Source organism: Rutilus rutilus (assembly GCF_951802725.1).
Source record: "Rutilus rutilus genome assembly, chromosome: 12".
In the NCBI taxonomy this organism is placed as follows: Eukaryota; Metazoa; Chordata; class Actinopteri; order Cypriniformes; family Leuciscidae; genus Rutilus; species Rutilus rutilus.
This window is the reverse complement of record NC_140217.1, coordinates 11,664,532-11,681,960: the sequence shown is the minus strand read 5'-3', so window position 1 is coordinate 11,681,960 and position 17,429 is coordinate 11,664,532. Positions and strand designations below refer to the sequence as shown.

At 37.3% G+C, this 17,429-nt stretch overlaps 1 protein-coding gene across 3 annotated transcripts in view; it reads right to left on the bottom strand.

Annotated features, from left to right (window-relative positions):
* Nucleotides 1–16,571, bottom strand: part of drc11 (dynein regulatory complex subunit 11) — a 42,817-nt gene extending 26,246 nt beyond the window's left edge. The window contains exons 1-9 of one of the 3 annotated variants that reach the window (XM_084425359.1): nt 16,384–16,571; nt 14,579–14,906; nt 14,191–14,310; nt 13,881–14,063; nt 8,350–8,421; nt 7,482–7,684; nt 4,328–4,412; nt 4,000–4,149; nt 1,289–1,364 (exon numbers count right to left, since the gene is read on the bottom strand). In XM_084425359.1, the coding sequence (XP_084281485.1) occupies nt 1,289–1,364; nt 4,000–4,149; nt 4,328–4,412; nt 7,482–7,684; nt 8,350–8,421; nt 13,881–14,063; nt 14,191–14,310; nt 14,579–14,906; nt 16,384–16,394 (1,228 nt within the window). In that variant the 5' untranslated portion in view covers nt 16,395–16,571. Of the gene's footprint in view, nt 1–1,288; nt 1,365–3,999; nt 4,150–4,327; nt 4,413–7,481; nt 7,685–8,349; nt 8,422–13,880; nt 14,067–14,190; nt 14,311–14,578; nt 14,907–16,383 lie in introns of all 3 variants that reach the window. The other 2 variants (XM_084425358.1, XM_084425360.1) reach the window with 2 other exon arrangements.
* Nucleotides 16,572–17,429: the final 858 nt, after the last annotated feature.

The following is a 17,429-nucleotide window of genomic DNA, read 5'->3' as shown; positions in this document are numbered from 1 at the left end:
CTATTTTTCTACAGTATAAGGAACACCTTTTTATTGCTGGTCATGATAAATTATGTGACTATTATTTTTTTTACTAACAGAAAACAGTTAAAACTTTTTTATTAGTACACAATATCAGTACATGTTGTCTTGTTACAATTTCGTTTATAAATAAATTATGTTTGCAAAAATTTGGTAAACATATGGATTAGTTTTATAATCTCTTTTTGAACTTTTTGATGCATCAAAGTGGTAGTTGCGTTGACTGTCAATGGAGGGACAGAAATCTCTCAGATTTCATAAAATATCTTCACTTGTGGTCCGAAGATGAACAAAAGTCTTACAGGTTTGGAACGACATGAGGGTGAGTAAATGGGTGAAATAGTCCAAGTGCAAGTGACTAGCTCAACCTTAAGTTTATCAAGCGACGGGAATACTTTTTGTGCGCAAAGAAAACAAAAATAACGACTTTATTCAACTATTCATTTTCTTCTGTGTGGGCCTCTGATGAGAGATCCACGACGCATGCGCGAGAACTGAGAAGTGAAGTGTTCCGAAGATAAACGAAAGTCTTACGGGGTTGGAACAACATGAGGGTGAGCAATCAAACTGACAGAATTACAATTTTTGGGTGAACTAACCCTTTAACACTATGTCAATTAATGGACTAAACAGTTATGAATTGAATGCCTCCAGTAAGGCCTAAAACACTGTATTTTTACAGTGAATGCCTGGCAAATAGGCTGCCAGTTTTTTACTGTAAAGAACAAAGTCTGTTTTACAGTGTACACTTGTTTGGAGAGAATTGGATGAACGGCTATCACTTCACAAACAAATGTAGTTAGATACACGGCCTGTGAAAACTGTCCTTGCCGTGAAACCAAGGCAACTGGGGAGTTGACAGACGACTGCTGTTGATTATAGAACGAGGAGGAGCTGGACTTCAATGTGGCGTCAGGAGACTCCGTTTTAATGAGAGGGCAAGAAAACTTATCTGTAGTCACAAAAGAAGGGGGAAGGAGAAAGACGTATAGAGAGAGAGAGAAAAGGAAAGACGCTCCATGTGGGGTGGGGAACCATCTGGACCGGTCTTGACCTGAGAACTGACATGGCCCTATCATTATTGCTTACTTAGACGTATTCCAGACACATCTCATGTCACAACTGTGATGAAAGCTCCCTCGCTCATTGACCTCACACAAACACTGTTGACATTGTTGAGAATTAGTCATTTGGTCAGGGAAAAGCTGCATAAATTATCGATGACAGACACGCAGACTGCACCCTTTCACCGTCATTTCCCACTTACCTTTGTACAGTTTGGCTCCCTCGACTACCGTAGGAAGGAAATTACTGGGAGTCATCTTCCATCCCCTCTCTTCTTCCTGCAAAACAGACAGTTATCAAGGTGGGTCCTTCATAAGCACAGCATCACTGTTTTCCTGTAAAGTGAACTTCCCTGAAAGTTCTCTGAAATAATGTAAGTCAAGTTATGGATAAATCAGCCAAGACTGAGATTCCACACATGTGATCAAAGCTCTTCCCAGGGCGATGTGCTTGCATGCTACTCTGGTGCGGGGTCACTCTCAGCACTGGCATTTTAATGATGTGAATACACAGCAGGGGCTGAACGTGATGCTGCGAGTATGATTTACGGCGCCTCCTGTTTTCCTTTCTCTCAACTAGGGGTCGCACATTAAAAGTAAATCAACGTCCTCGCATACTCACGAGAATGTTTGGCTTGCATGTCACAAGCACACACTCAGACCGCAGAGTGTGTCTGCTCAGGAGCAGAGCTTTTTAAAAGGAATAAGCCAAATGGAGGCTGTATATTTTATGGGTTGTCTTCCTTTAAACACATTTCTCCATTAGCAGCTAATGACCCCCAAAAGAGACAGAAATCCATCTGAAAATATGAAAGGCACTTAAGTGCCTGGGAGCAGTGATTTATGATTATTCATGTGGCATTAGACAGAACTTCCAAATGGATCTAGCAGCTTATATCAAAGAACCCTGTGACCAGGTCAGGAGTAAAATGAATTCATGCCAGGTTTAATATAATTTAGCTCCAACTGAATTTGTCAGGTAATAAAATATTTGCAACCGCCTACGGCAAATATATATATAATTTCAGATATATTTTTAAATATGTTTAAATATTTGTAACTATGCATTTGTATATATATATATATATATATATATATATATTGCTTTGCTAATACAGCTTTTAAGATGTAGGCCTACTCACACAAATATATTTTCATAAGGTTTAGTTACTTTACTTTTAAAGTTTTTTTACCATTTTTTTATATATATATTCAATCTGTGTCGTCCAATATATATATATATATATATATATATAAAATAAATTTAGCTTTTACTCTTTTTCTTAAGAAAAGACATTTTCTGGTAACACTTTACAATAAGTTTCCATTTGTTGAGATCAGTTAACATGAACTAACAATGAATTTAGTGAAGATTAATAAATTATTATTATTATAATGTTAATTTCAACGTTAACAAATAAATTATAAATAAAACTGAAAGTTGCACCTATTTCATGCATTAACTAATGTTAGCATCTTGAAGTACACAGTTTACAGCATATATCTGAAATATGTTTTGGCCATATGGTAAGCATTGGTGGAATATATTAAATATTTACTAATCACAGTTTTATAAACATTCTTTTCTTTGTAAACTATGTATTTGGTATGTCTTTTTTTCTTTAACGAGGAGCCTTTGAGTAGCACTTGGAAATTTAAACTAGGCCTAAACTAGGCCAACTTAAGAGCTTTGACAAAAAATCCTTAATTAACTATTGAAAGGCTCAGCTTTCACACAGGATGTGAGCATTTGAAAAAGGTCAGATTGGTCTTTCGGCCTCATTGTGAGCAGATATCAGTGGTTTGGCTCTCCAATGAGGATTACAGGTGCTCTTATGAAGGAAAGCCTGAACAAAGGCTCCATTCTAGATCTCCGGAACGCAGCCAATCAGCGTGAGCGGGCATTTTTATCGCTTGACTGGTTCACAGTAATCACTGGTCAGCATATGACGTTCAGAGGTCAAATCACAGAACATAAAACCTCACAGGAACCTAAATCACTTTGGACTTCAACATGAAAGACTGCTGTCTGCCACACCTAAGCTTTAATACATCATTTGTCAGGTTCAACTCTTTGTTCAAATAAAATGTAGGAACACAGGAAATCAGGATGTCATAGTAGAGAAAACAGAACCTCTATCTATGTTTAACAAGAGGAAGAGTACTGAATAGAGAGAGTAAGAGGTTATCAAGGATACAGTGAAATTGCCTTGCTGAAATCACAGATATTTCCTGAGACTGTGGATGAGTTTAACAAACTTAACATCCTCACCATTCATTCCTCATCTTAATCTACCCTGAACAGAACACAGGCAGGGATATTTAGGAACATTTACAATGTGTAATTATGCATGAGAATATGAGTGTACTGAGTATGTTAAATGTCTTTTCTAAGATGGAACAATGCAAGTGCTGGTGTAAATGTCATAATTCTCTCATCTATGACTCTTTTAACTTAACAGTGAAACTTCGGACCTTCTCACCTAAGGGAAATCTGTCAAATAAAACTCCCTAACACAGATGTTGATAGGAATGCTTGTAAACTCACTTTCATCTAACTGCAATGCAATAAAGCCTATAGGTTAGAGGAACTTGCCTGTAATGGAGATGTCAATGTCTTATTGCATCCTAGTCTTGTTACAAGGACAAGGAAACACTAAACGAGAAAGTACAATGAAAAACCAAGTGATTTTTCTTTAAAACCTGCTCTGTAATCAAATTATCCACGCTCCATGCAGTTCAACCAATGAAGTGTCGTTCATTGTGTGTGGGCCTGACCACAGAGGTCATCGGAGTCACTAGATACTCAAATATGTGCCACATCAGCTGATTTAATTCTGCAGACAAATACTTTAAAAAGCCTTTATTGATTTCTGTGCAACTGTGATACGGTGTTATGGACGCATGGCCTTACCTCTGTATCTCCTTTCCCCTTTTTTCCTTTCATCTTCCCTTTTTTCTCTTTCTTCTTCTTTTTGCGGTCATTCCCCTTTTTGTCCTTATCTTCCTTCGATTTTTTCTTCTTCTCCCTCTCTTCTTCCTTAGCAGCAAATTCAGCAGCAACCTTTAAAACATTTATTGTATGTAAACATTCTTAAACAAACATTAATGAAAAAAAAAATCGAAAAAAAGAACAGTATCAAGAAGCAGTATACATCTGAAATTAAATATTTCTTAGTAATAGTACAGTAATTGGGTCTGTAACTGTAATTCTGGATAGATTTAATAGACTGATTTATAACCTGCTCTGGTGTCTTCTGAGCAAATATGGAAGCAGATCCTCCATCTTCAGGGCTTGGGAAGTCAGGGAACTTCCCAGTGGCATCTCTGAAACACAAAACAGTATATATATATATATATATATATATTTATATATATATATTTTTTTACCTTTATTTAACCAGATAAAACTTTCTGAGTTTAAAAATCTCTTTTACAGAGGTGACCAAGATGAGCAGCACAACATTATCAAAATAAATAAATAATAATAATAATAATAAATTAATTAATTAATTAATAAAAGGAGAAAGAAAATCACCATGACATTAAAATATATCATCCAAACAATTAAACACACACACACACACATATATATATATCATCCAATGTTTTTTTAGAAACAGTTGAAATATACATGTTATCATCCAGAATAAAGAGAACAAATATAAAACTGTCTATTGAGGGACTGAGACCTACAGAAACACCAATAACTCATAAACGTATTTCAAATTTCCCTCCCAACTTTTTTTTTCTTCAGAATTCCCTCCCAAAACAGAACATATATGTGTGAGAAAAACAATTTTCTTAAAGATTTTTTAAAGATGAGGTAAGGCAGACTTCACGTCTGTGTGAGCATATAGATAAACAAAGCAGATCGCGTGAACAAAGGCAAATCAATCATATTTGAACTGTGAACTTCACACATGGGGAGGATACATTAGCCAGGTCCAGCGCTGACTCTCAGGGGAACTAGGGCAGGTTTAGAATAACAGGGTAAAAGTGTCAGTCAGAGCCCGGCCTGAGCTCTCTGCTCTAGCTAACTTAATCAGTAGCACACAACTGAAACTCACTTCCAATGTGGTAGCACATGCTGAAAGCCCTACTACTTTAATGCAGCGGGATTGAAGTTCATCTAAATCTGTTCACTAAAAGAAAACCAGATTCACTTCATTTTTTTTAATAAACAACTTATTCAAAAACCCTCAATGAAGGGATTGTACAAAGAAACTGTTCATTTCTTTCTCAGCTATAGTGCATTAGTGCCTGTCAACTTTTTCAGTGGTGTTGATTCTGGAAGTATTTTTTCCATTCGTTTTCCTCATTTGGATTTCATAAAAAGTCTTTATTAAGTTGTTACAAGCCATGAAATCAGCCAGCCAGCTATGAGGTGAATCATAGCATTACAAACTTTTATTTGAAGCAAAAAAGTATCTGAAAATCAGAAAAAAAGACAAAAGAAGTACAACACTTGACTTAAGGGAAAGAACTACAATCCCATGAACCACTACAAATGACATAATCAAATTAAAATGATGGCTAAATTTAAAATTATTAATTTAGAGTTGTTGATTATGCCTTTTGGAACTATATTTTAAGTTTATTGCAAAATATGCATATATTTGCTAATATTTAAGTATTTTAACTGCATAGCAAGACTCAATTACATCATTTGCAGTGCTTCTTGGACGTGTTTCTCGTCACGACTCTCTAATTGGTGGATTTGTCTGTACAGAACCATGGGTAATGTAGTTTTTCAACACAAATTCAACTGTAAAACACGATAATTTTTAAAATAAGTTGAAATAATGCGAACGGATGGCTTCAACAAAATCATATCCGATTGATTCCAAACAACCTCAGAACTCAAAGTAGGTCTGTAGGTCTGTCTTTAAAGGTTATCATTAAAAATCAATTTCCCTATCAAGAAAATGAATTAATATTTTACTTCTGGAACCCGACTGCTGCACTCTGATAAGAGGGTGAAAAATTTTATAATGGCGAGACGTGTATATGTTTTACAGCAAACGTCTGGCTGGCTGCTCAAATACTCCACCTTCACTTCAACAGCACATGGAAACCACGCCAACATACTTCACCTTGCAGGTCCTGACCCGGGATCCCATACATCCCTTATACAACAAGCAGGGAACCAGCAAGGTCACTGGAAGGGGCCAGAGAAAGGGGCCTCTAAACGGAGACAAAGCTACTGAACCCCACCACCACCACCACAATGTGTTGTCCAACTGAGATGACTTATGACTGTTGTCTCGGCATTAATGGACAGCAGCATGCACTGGCAGGCCGTAAATCAGGCTGGAATGCACTAATAAGCCCAGTCTCACTCTACACCGTCCACACTTGAAAATATCACATGCATTAGGTAAGCATAAACAGCCCTCGCTTTGCCTGCTTACATTCCAGCCTCTGCACAAAAGGAAGAGATGAAGGACCAGGAATGTACTTTACAATTAAGAGTGAAATAATGGGTTGAGAGAATGGAGAAAAGCAAGGAAAAGCTCTCTTGAGTTTAGAAGCAAATTTTCAGATTATCTAAAGGGGAAGTCTGAGTGGTAGAAGCTTAGATAGAAGTGATTAGTTCCAGAGATTCTGAGAAAGTAATTGAGGGAATGCTGGGAAACAAAAAGTCTTTATTTCAAGTGGAAAAATATTATTGAACTTTTTTCACAATTTGCCAGTTACTCATAAAGAAATGATAAAGAAATATCTTTAAAAAAAAAAAATTGTTAAAACATATGTGCCAAGTTCCTATACATGTATTATTTTTATCCATATTGGTTTCATATGGTTTTAAAAAACCTTAATACCATTTTCACAAAAAGTTTCAATTAAAAAAATGTCATGTGGTGTAACCATCAAGTAAAAAGAATTTTCCTTATTGAATACATGTGTGTAAACATCCTAATCATTTTTGTAAATATAAATATTTTTCAAGATAAAAGTATTTTTCATCCTTAAGAATGATTAATTTAATAACTTTTTTGGGGGAGTCAAACCACATAATGTCAAATTATCTGCCTTTTTAAAAGACTTACTGACGGTAGAGATTTTATAGTAAATTTTGTAGTATTTTTTAAATATTAATATGCAGTTGCTTAATTAAATATTATATTTTTTACTTCTAAGAAATAATAATAAAAGATTACACTACTTAACAAGGGGTTCTTTTCAAAACTTTTTTTTTTTGCAGAAATTGAATCATAGATGATTGTATTTATGAACTGGGTTATACATTTATTTCGAAATAAATAGGACAAAAAAAAATGCATCATGTCTTTGACCCACCTACCATCTTTAATGTAATTATAATTTTTTTAAGCTAAAATGTAATCCAACTTAAACTGGAGATGGCATCTGTGATTTTTGTGTATGGCTTACCGACACTCAATAAACCACTGCCTTATTTGTTCTTGCAGGCTTTCTTTAATATCTGGGCCATCCACACATTGCACTGACTCTTTGATGTTGGCAAGTGCCCTCTGGTACTCAGCCTCATGCTCCTCCTGCATACCATGCCTCCTACTTTCCATCTGCTGGGCATGCAATTGGGCAGGGGTAGGTGTTGGTTGCTGGGCTGGTATCTGGAAATAGGGCACCAGGAGACAAGAGATGAAAAAACTGACAATGAAGGGTACAAAAAGTTCAGAACGTGGTTTTACCAAAAATAGCAGAAGTTATGTACAAAACATCAAAATTCACGAAGAGACTTGCTTTTCATGAACAGTAAATTCCCAGCTAACAAAAATATATTCTACGATTTTTTTGCTAACGTTCCCATTACGTTATTTCTGAATGCTCCCTGAATGTTTTTCTTGGTTATACGAATTTTAATGGAACATTTTATTTTATATTTTGCAGATATTTTGGGAACGCTACCTTTTAAAGTTCTCTGAATGTTCTGAAACAAGTAGTAACATTTAAAGGCATAGTTCACCAAAAAATGAAAATTGTCATAATTTACATGTTCCAAACACGAATGAATTTATTTCTTCTGTTGAACACAAAAGAAGATATTTTAAAGAATGTCAATCACCAAACAGTTGATGGGCCCATTTTCCCATACTATGGAAGTCAATGGTGCTGAATGAATTTCAGAAAGAAATTCATTCAGATTTGGAACAACTTGAGGGTGTGTAAATGACATAATCATTTTTGGGTGGACTATCCCTTTAAGTAATGTTAGACGGACTGAGAGTCTGAGAACATTCCCTGTTAGCTGAATTTGGCAGAGCAACCTGGTATTTACCATTCCCAAAAATATCATCTCCTCTAGACACTTCTTTTTGACCCTCCTCCTGTCTCGATACCCCCGCCAAACCTAGAAGATGATGAAGAAAAAACACATGATAATGGCAGGAAATATGAAAAACTAAAGCTGAAGACACATACCAGAAATGATGCTATCATAGTCAGTTTGAGATCAAGAACATTAATCTGTTCTTGTGTTATCTGGTGAAAACAATCTACAGTCTTCTTGCATTCACTGTGGACTTTTAGATGAGAGGAATGCACAACAGCAACCGAAATTCTAATCTGACAAACAGAATTTCCTCATTCAGTTTGTCAGTGAGAATGTGAGGATATTTATATCACCTCAACATTAAGGCAAATCAATCTCAAGTCTCAGCTCATAGGCCATAAATGCAGGCAAGGGTTTTCAATTCTTTTCTATATAACTTTTAATGAATCCTATTTTTTAGTTTGAACAACAATGATGCTAAAACAACAATAGCCAACTGAAGAGAGAGGATTATGTTTCCAGGGTTTCACAGAAATCTACTTTGCTGTGAGCTACAGAATGAGAAAGGATTAGACCTTGTAAAAGGAGACCATGTGTGAGAGTTCAAAATCTCTGTTTATCACCTCCTGTAATCATATTTAATGGCATTCAAACACAGTACAGTCAGTGCTTGTTGGATGAGCTAGGCCTATTTGAAAAATTAATTACCCATTAGCTGCAATGTTGTGACTCCTTATAGGTGTCACGGGTGGCTGAGTACAAACGCACAACCAAGGAGAATATCTAAACACAAAACTGTCTTTATTAAATCCAAAGGAGAATAAGGTAAACACAATCACTTTACATCAACAAGAACAAAGACCTGAACAGAACAGGGAGTATATATACCAGACTAAACCAGGGAACTAATGAGTTGATTAATCAACAACAGGTGAACTGAATCAAACAGGCACAGACATGGAAATTAGGTCAACTTAGAATGACAGAACCAAACACAAATATAGCTGCAAGCAGCAATTATCGGGACCAAGCACAAAGAAGACGATAAGACATGCCAACATGACTGGGAGTGTCAGACCAACTGCAACAATGAGCAATTAAAGACATATAAAGATGATTTTAGGCAAAATGGCTGAAAAATCATATATACAGTAACTAAAAATATGATTTAATGGATTATCACTTTAGACCAATAGGTGGCGTAGTTACAAAACTGATGTGGTGTGGTCAGCGTGAGGTGACAATGACACATACAAAGTTTGGTGTCAATATGTCAAGGCATTGCAGAGATTAAGCCTGAATAGTCATTTTGGCATCATACCTCAACTTTGCTAGCCTGACTACGTCAGACTTCTTACTTCCGCTCAATTTCATTTCGCTTCTGTACTCCGTCTGAGACAGCGTAATAGCTTTCCGTTTTCCTCCGGCCTGAAAACAGCCGGCCAATCAACGAACAGAGGGCGGGCTGAGAGCCGTGACGTAGACACTGATTGTACCGTGGATGCGGAGATTTACTTCACATAATCTGCAAAAGTCGCACACAACCATGTTCACTCCGGTATTTCGCTCGATGGTTTTGGTTTCGCATCATACTACATGTGTTTACAGTGGAAGTTAGATGCGGCTGAGCATGCGCATAACACATGCCATAACCAAACGTTATGTGATTGGCTTACGGGAACCAATGATTTTAAACTTCAGACAAGCGCCTCCCCGCGAGAAAGAAAACGCTTTTCAATTATGCCATGCCAGACTCTGTCTACGAAGCAAAGCGAAGTAGCAGAGTTTGGTATTACCAGGCTACAACTTTGCTGCTGCGGTATATGAAAATGGTTTTGTCTATCAATACAAAATCCATAACTTTTAGTCGGCACAATCTAGAGATGATACGATTCGACTTTGGTGAAAATCGGACAAACAGTCTAGGAGGAGTTCGAAAAGTAGGTACTGAATGAAAATCAAGAAGGCGGACAGGAAGTTCGGCCAAATATGGCAAACTTGGTATCTATGTTCTCGACCTGACCTGAAGAGATCTATTGAGACCAGTTTCATTGCAATAGGCTAATTTATTCAAAATGTATTATAATTTTTGTAAATTTCAATATAACTTTTGACCAAAAGGTGGTGCTGCCCCGAAACATTTTGAGTACTTTCAGGCCATGGTGCCGCAGACACATACCAAGTTTCATAATGGTACACAAATGCATTTGTAAAGTGTAGCATTTAATATCATGATATTATATTCCCTATATAACAATTTCCTTGTTTTGTTCTATTATAGCACCACCAAGTGGCGCAGTTCCACCGCTTTGTTTTATGTGTTCTCAGAGTGAGCCCATACATGTGTGTGTCAAATTTGGTGAAAATGTTATAGACATTTATATGTATGAGCGCATAAAATTTTTTGGTACATTTGCGCAATCGGACAAACAGTTTAGAAGATATTCGCAAAATATAAAATGTAAGTGCCAAATCCCAACTTTGCACTAACCGTAAGGCAAAACCTAGCATGTTTGGTATCGTTGGACTCTGCAAGGATTCAGGAATCTAAGGAGATGGAAAATAAGTCACCCACATCCAAAGTTATTGTGGCGTAATAATCTGTTTGGTTGTAAAATGTATTACCTGAATGAAATTAAATCGAATGTATCGTCCTGTGGAATCATTCATTCACAGACAGCATACGAAGATGTTCAACTAATAAAGATCATCATCGCTAGCAGACAATATAATGCTTTTGCAGATTTGCTTTCACTTGACTGTAGGTCCACGGCCACTTCGTCCAATGCTCTTGATGTTCTTAAATCTTCCAGTTACGACTCCGAGTGTGAAACAGCTTCAGACAATTCAGTGCATGAAGGAAACTGAACAAATCATTCAAACTGATTTGCGAACCAATTTAGACAGTTCTGCCAACTTATTTGATGAAGTCTTTGAACAGAATCGACTCAAAAGAGTGGTTCATTTGTGAATTGAGCATCGCTCATGCCGCAGAAAAAAGATACAGCATGCTTGGAATAAACTACGCATTTAACAACATGTATTGCATTAAAATAATGTAACGAGAGGAACGTCGCCCAACGTAACAAAGTAAAAGTACAGTTTTTCCATTAGAAATGTACTCAAGTTAAAGTAAAAGTACCCACATTTAAACCTACTCTTAAAAGTAAAATTTTCCCCCAGAAATACTCAAGTAAATGTAACAAAGTAAATGTACTTTGTTACGACCCACCTCTGCTGACGCTCAAAATGGCCGATATGGATCAAATTGGATATCAATCGACTCGGCATGATGCCCCAAATCTAACTAGACCACTTTTATGATTTTTGGACAAACCGCTCAGAAGTTATTTAGCAAAAATAGCCATTTTTGGTATCTCCGGATCAGTAGGTGGCGCTGCGCCGTAACGCAGCATGTCGCCTCAGGTCATGCTTGTGATGACGTACCAAGTTTGGTCTGAATACGCTAAAGCGTTGCGGAGATACAGCCTTACGTTTGTTTTCGCAAGCGATACGTACAATTTGTTTGCGCAGTATTCAAGAACATTTTGACAAATCAACTTGAATTCCATAACTTTTTATCGCCATGGTCTGAAGATGATCTGGTTCCATTTTCATGAAAATTGGAGCAACCGTCTAGGACGAGTTCGAAAAAGTCGTTTTTTCTTGAAAATTCTACATTTCATAACTTTCCTGCAAGAGGTTCTATGGGCTGCCATAGACTTCCAGAGCGGAAGAAGAAGAAGAAACGGAAGAATAATAATAATAAGAACGCCAACGATTTAAATAGGTGCCTATGCACTTTCAGTGTTTGGCCCCTAATAAACAGAACATAATCCTGACAACAGGGACCTTCGTCTAAGTTTTTCTGTACTATTTCACTCAGCAATGTCAGTTTCACACCTGCACTGTAAAAAATGTCAGATCTCCAAAATCATATCTGCAATCTCTTTCAGGCTACATCTATGTCTGAGTTCACCAACCGTAGCGAACACTCGCTCAAAAAGACGTCAGGATACATGAGCTCAGATTTCATGATTAGGATGGCACTGAAAAATAACACCCAAAATCCAGGAATTCTTTCCTTTTCTCATCTCTCAGCACTCCAATGCTAATCTCCCTCCTCCTGCCAAAGGGCCTACAAGCACATTATTCCCACAGATGAGGTGGACATATATCTTTTATGCTTGGATGGGATCACATGTCATTCATAGTCCTTTGTGAGCGGACTATGTCAAATGTGACAACTGATGAGTGTGAAAGGAGATGGCCTGACCTCTACATTTGAGTTCATGCACAGGTAGGGCAGCAGACATTACCTCCCTTGCGTATGATAATAGAACATCACAAATCAATCTATATAATGATATATTTACTGATGTAATGTTATGATTTATGTATCATCTTGGGGGCCATAACAGATATTTATTTTATTTCCTTGATGGCCAATTAGCTTACTCTGATGACATAGAATATTTTGTACTCGTAACTTTACTCAAAACAATAATCCTATAAGAACCGAATAATTTATTCATGCTGCAGTGCATGCTGAGACAACATTGCACAATATGAAATTATTGACTACTGTTTGTGACTAGTTGGGACAACGTTTGAGTGAGTTTTATTGATTAAATATGGATTTTGTACAAGTAACTCACATTTCTTAGTATCTGTGACTCGTTTGAGCTGTCTTAACTGAAAGCAACTTGCACTGGCATATCTTAAAATATGCAGTGCCATTGTTTTGTCTCAAGATGCACACCAGTTATGCTTTCTAAGGCACGTTTAAAAAAGCTGCTTAAATGTCCTAATTGAACAAGGGCCTAATCCTGGCTTAAAGGTCCAAAATGTCCCATTAAATGGAAAATATGTAGGTTTTTTTTCTTTACAGAGTTGTTTTTCTTTTGCAGAACACAAATGATATTACAAAGATTGTTTCAGATATTTTTTCCATGTTCTCAAAGCCAATGGGATCCAAAACTTTCAAGCTCGAACTTGGACATAAAGCATACAATTAATCCATACAATCCGACTGGTATATTCCAAATTTTCTGGTTTGTGCTACCATTTTCTATGTAGTATGTGCAAACCTTGCATTGATTGAGTAAATTAATTTGATTCGAGAGTGAATGAGGGCTTCAATATAATCTGTTCATTTTACAAAGTGATCATCTCGCTTGGAATAAATTTGGAAAACTTGGAAAAAACTTGAAATATACCAGTCAAAACATTAATTGCACTCCAGGTTTATGTCCTTTTGGATAAAAACAGCTCTTCAAAATATTTTCTTTTGTGTTCCAGAAAAAGAAATAAAGCCATACAATTTTGAACCACCATGAAAGTTAGTAAATAATGACAGCATTGTCATATTTGTGTGAACTATTCCTTTAAGTTTGTGCAGTCATTGTAATATAAAAGTAGTAACATTTATAATTTCCTTTCCTTTGTTTTGCCAATTTCAAACCCATCCATGCAATGCATCAGTGATTTCACTGGAATGCAAACTCACTGTTGAAAATCGAGTGATTTCCTGATACCTTCTGAATGCAGGTGGCTGCCCGGTCAGGGTCCAGTATGCTAGAGCTTGAACTCTGAAGTCTTCTTTGTTCCTCCTGCCGAATCGTCTTCATGAAGTGAGCTCTCAGTCTTCCCTGCCGTGCTCGCTCACTGACCTGTAGCAGCCACATTGCCCGCTCTATAGACATGGACTGAACTGGCACCTGCTAAATGAGAAACCAGAACCACACACATGAAGTGTATACTGCATTTGGTATAACCATTATTTGAACTTGCATTGCATGTTTTTGTATTGAGAGAATATATATTTTTACATAATGATATACTCACAGTTTTATCTTCCTGACGTCCTCCTTTAGCCAAAATATGGGCCAACATCTTCTCCCTCTCTTTCAGTGCCCTCATCTTCTCCCTCACAAAATAGCGTGGGATAGGCACCTCAAGATCCTCCTAAAAACAAATTTCAAACTATTTTCAGCCCTGAACAGTGCAGGTCATATGTAAAAGTGGCTGTGCATAGTGACCCCAATTAGCATCCACTAAATTCAGAGGAAAAACAAGAGGCTTAGTCTGCTAAAATCCACTTTGACATTGAGCACTTAAATCTTCCCCAAGCCCAAATCTTCAAAATTCCCTCTAGGCCCACTCTTCTGAATCTTACAGACCAAAACATTCCCAGCATTCTGTACCTGTAAGTGTATTTTATTATCTCACTCACAGGTGTCATTTTGAGGTCCTGCAATATGTCATCAAAGTAGTGAAACTCTGAGTACTCCAGCTCCACCATCTCATTCTTCAGCTCTACAAGACGTCCCATCACCCCCTCAAGAACCTGGTGCACAACCCGTCTCTTCTGGGGGTGAACAAGCTGATCATAAACCTCCTCCAGGGCACGGAATATCTTCAGGTAGCGCAGATAGAAAGTGGCCAATGTCTGAAAAACCTGCATGCGGTCCTTTTGAGGATGGAGTTGCATTGTGGGATATTCATCCTCCAAAAGGTACTCCAAAGCTCCCTGAGCAGCATCCCACATTCGGCCATATGAACTGGGTAAAAGAAAAATATTATATTTAGGTAATAATGATAGCTTAATGAGGTAATAGTTCTGTAAATCTTACATTTTAACATATTTCCTTTATTTTATTAACAGTTTATTTGGATAAAACAAAGATTATATTTTCTCGTGTACTTATTAATGGTCCGCAGCTTTGTATTTATGCAAAAAGTCAAGGTATTTTATCGAAAAGCAGTTCATTTTATTATTTTATTTGTTTTTATGCTGAGTTATGTGGTGTTTTCTATATTTTAACATTTCCATGGCCTTCCATGACAACCTGTCTTTGAAATGCAATCAACAGAGACACGTAAATCTGCGATAGTACCTGTTAACGGGCCCCAATTACACCTGTTGAGAGCACCTGCCCTCTGGGAAAGTTTTCCCGACCCTCAGGCCAAAATTAGCACCGCCAATGCCTGACTGTGCAAACTGAATGTGGGAAACCACAGAATGCACACTGAATTCACCCCAAGTCAGCATATTAAGCCACATAATGGAAAAAATCCCCTGACAAACATTATTTCTCCATTCTTCGTTTTCTAAAGTTGAATACGCATGAATTCCACAGATGTCCTCTGACCTCTTTGACTCCCTTGCGTGTGGGTGCTCCCTTTGTGATTGTTGAAAGAGTTCATGGCGAGGGTGAAACCACCTTCTTTTCTTATTCTGATGGGCCCATACAGTATTGTTCCCCTCTGGGCATTAACACAGCCAAGAGCTACTCAAATTGTAGGGATGGCAAAATCAAAGGAAGGGAAGGGATAGTTAGAGTGGGAGGGGGGCAGGGGAGGAGTTGTGGGAGGAGGTTAGAAGGGAGGTTCTAAAAGAACATTTACAATAAAATAGAGAGGTGCCTCTTAGAGATATCTTAAATATGGCAGATAACAAAGGCAGAAGTACTGCAATTCACTTGAAATCTGCAGTAAATAATGAATGTCCTGAAAGTAAACTACCTGAAAGTAGTGTTTGATGAGGAAAATTACTTTATGTTATTTTTGAGGAACTTAAAATGCACTTTCGACATACAGTACTACTAAATGAAGTGATTTGCTTTAGAAAAATAACTGTGAAGGTTACTAAAAAAAACATGCACCACACACCAAAGCTGATCTCTGAATAGCTCCCATTGGGGACAAAAATACTGGTTCTCTTTTGCTCTATGTTGTCATAGGAACTGCAATACAATGTGGACTTTCTCCTAGTAGGCGTTTGTTCCCAAACTTGCGTTTTCAAAGAACATTTTCTTTTGCACCTTCCTTTTTTTCTTTCTCAGAAGTCTTGCATATGTCTTGTTATAATATAAGCCAAATATTCTGCTCGTTACAGATGTAGGCAAATAGCTTAATCTGTTCACTGCGGCAATACACGGTTTTCGTTAATAATAAACAATATGGTATTTTTTGGCATCACATCAACATTCCCGTTTCGCACTAAAGTGCACAAGGTAAAAGGGCAGTTATACTCACCTCTGCGACATCTTTAGTGATTCCACGCGCTACAGAGTTTAGTTTAGAACGTGCTGTAGGCTATTTGAATATCAGAGGGAAAACATAATTGCAAGCCGCCGCTTTCGAAACTAAAATAGTTAAACGAAGCGAAGTAAGGCACCCAAGCAGTAAGTCTCGATTATTAATTAGTTAACCATTTTTGAACTAGAGTTGGACAAGTCTCGCGCCAGACAGGCTGCGGTTTGCGCTGAGCTTCTGACAGCTGCCATGGCAACGAGATCAAAGCCTCTTCACTGCTTCTGAGACAGAGCAGGGGGCATTTCTGCAACCAGTTAAATGCAGAATACAATACTCTATCAACTTAACTATAACACGTAATGCGATTCTAACACATTATGAGAGCTCTAGCCGGTCATTTTCATCGTTTTCTTATCTTATCCGATAAGCATGTCAAGTCTCTGTTACTAACAAGCTTTAGTTTGGCATCCCGCTATGCAAAACAACACAACACCACGCTTGCGTTGCTGAGCTCATTCAATGTATGAATGATATTCGGCCATTTGTTAACAAAGCTATTTAGAGGAGTCTTTCTGACGCAGCATGGTTTGAAATAACTGTTGTCATTTTGGATGTGAGCTATATTCCTTTGCTTGTATGTCTATATTGTTTGAATTCAATAGCCAAGTCAAAAGGACCATGTGGGCAGGTGTAAACGCAGACTGTGGAAGTGCAGTGTGAAATGTATCAATGGGTGCATCATTTGTCCTTGTCAGTTGTCTCCCTATACCTTCCTGGTGGTCCTACCATGGATAATAGTTTTAAAAAGAGTGTTACTTCCCATCTAACAAAAATATGTTCTAAGAACGTTTTGCTTAATAAATGAAAACGTCAAAGGCCTACGTTAACGTAGGGGAGAGCGGGGCACAACCTAACGCTTTTTGATTTTCTCCATTTTTGTAAACCTACTTTGGGTTCAGAGTATTTCTTTTTCCCCACATTAATTTCCTTCCTGGTTTTGTTTCAATAATACAGCGTATACCTTTTTCTTGATTTACCCTGAAAGA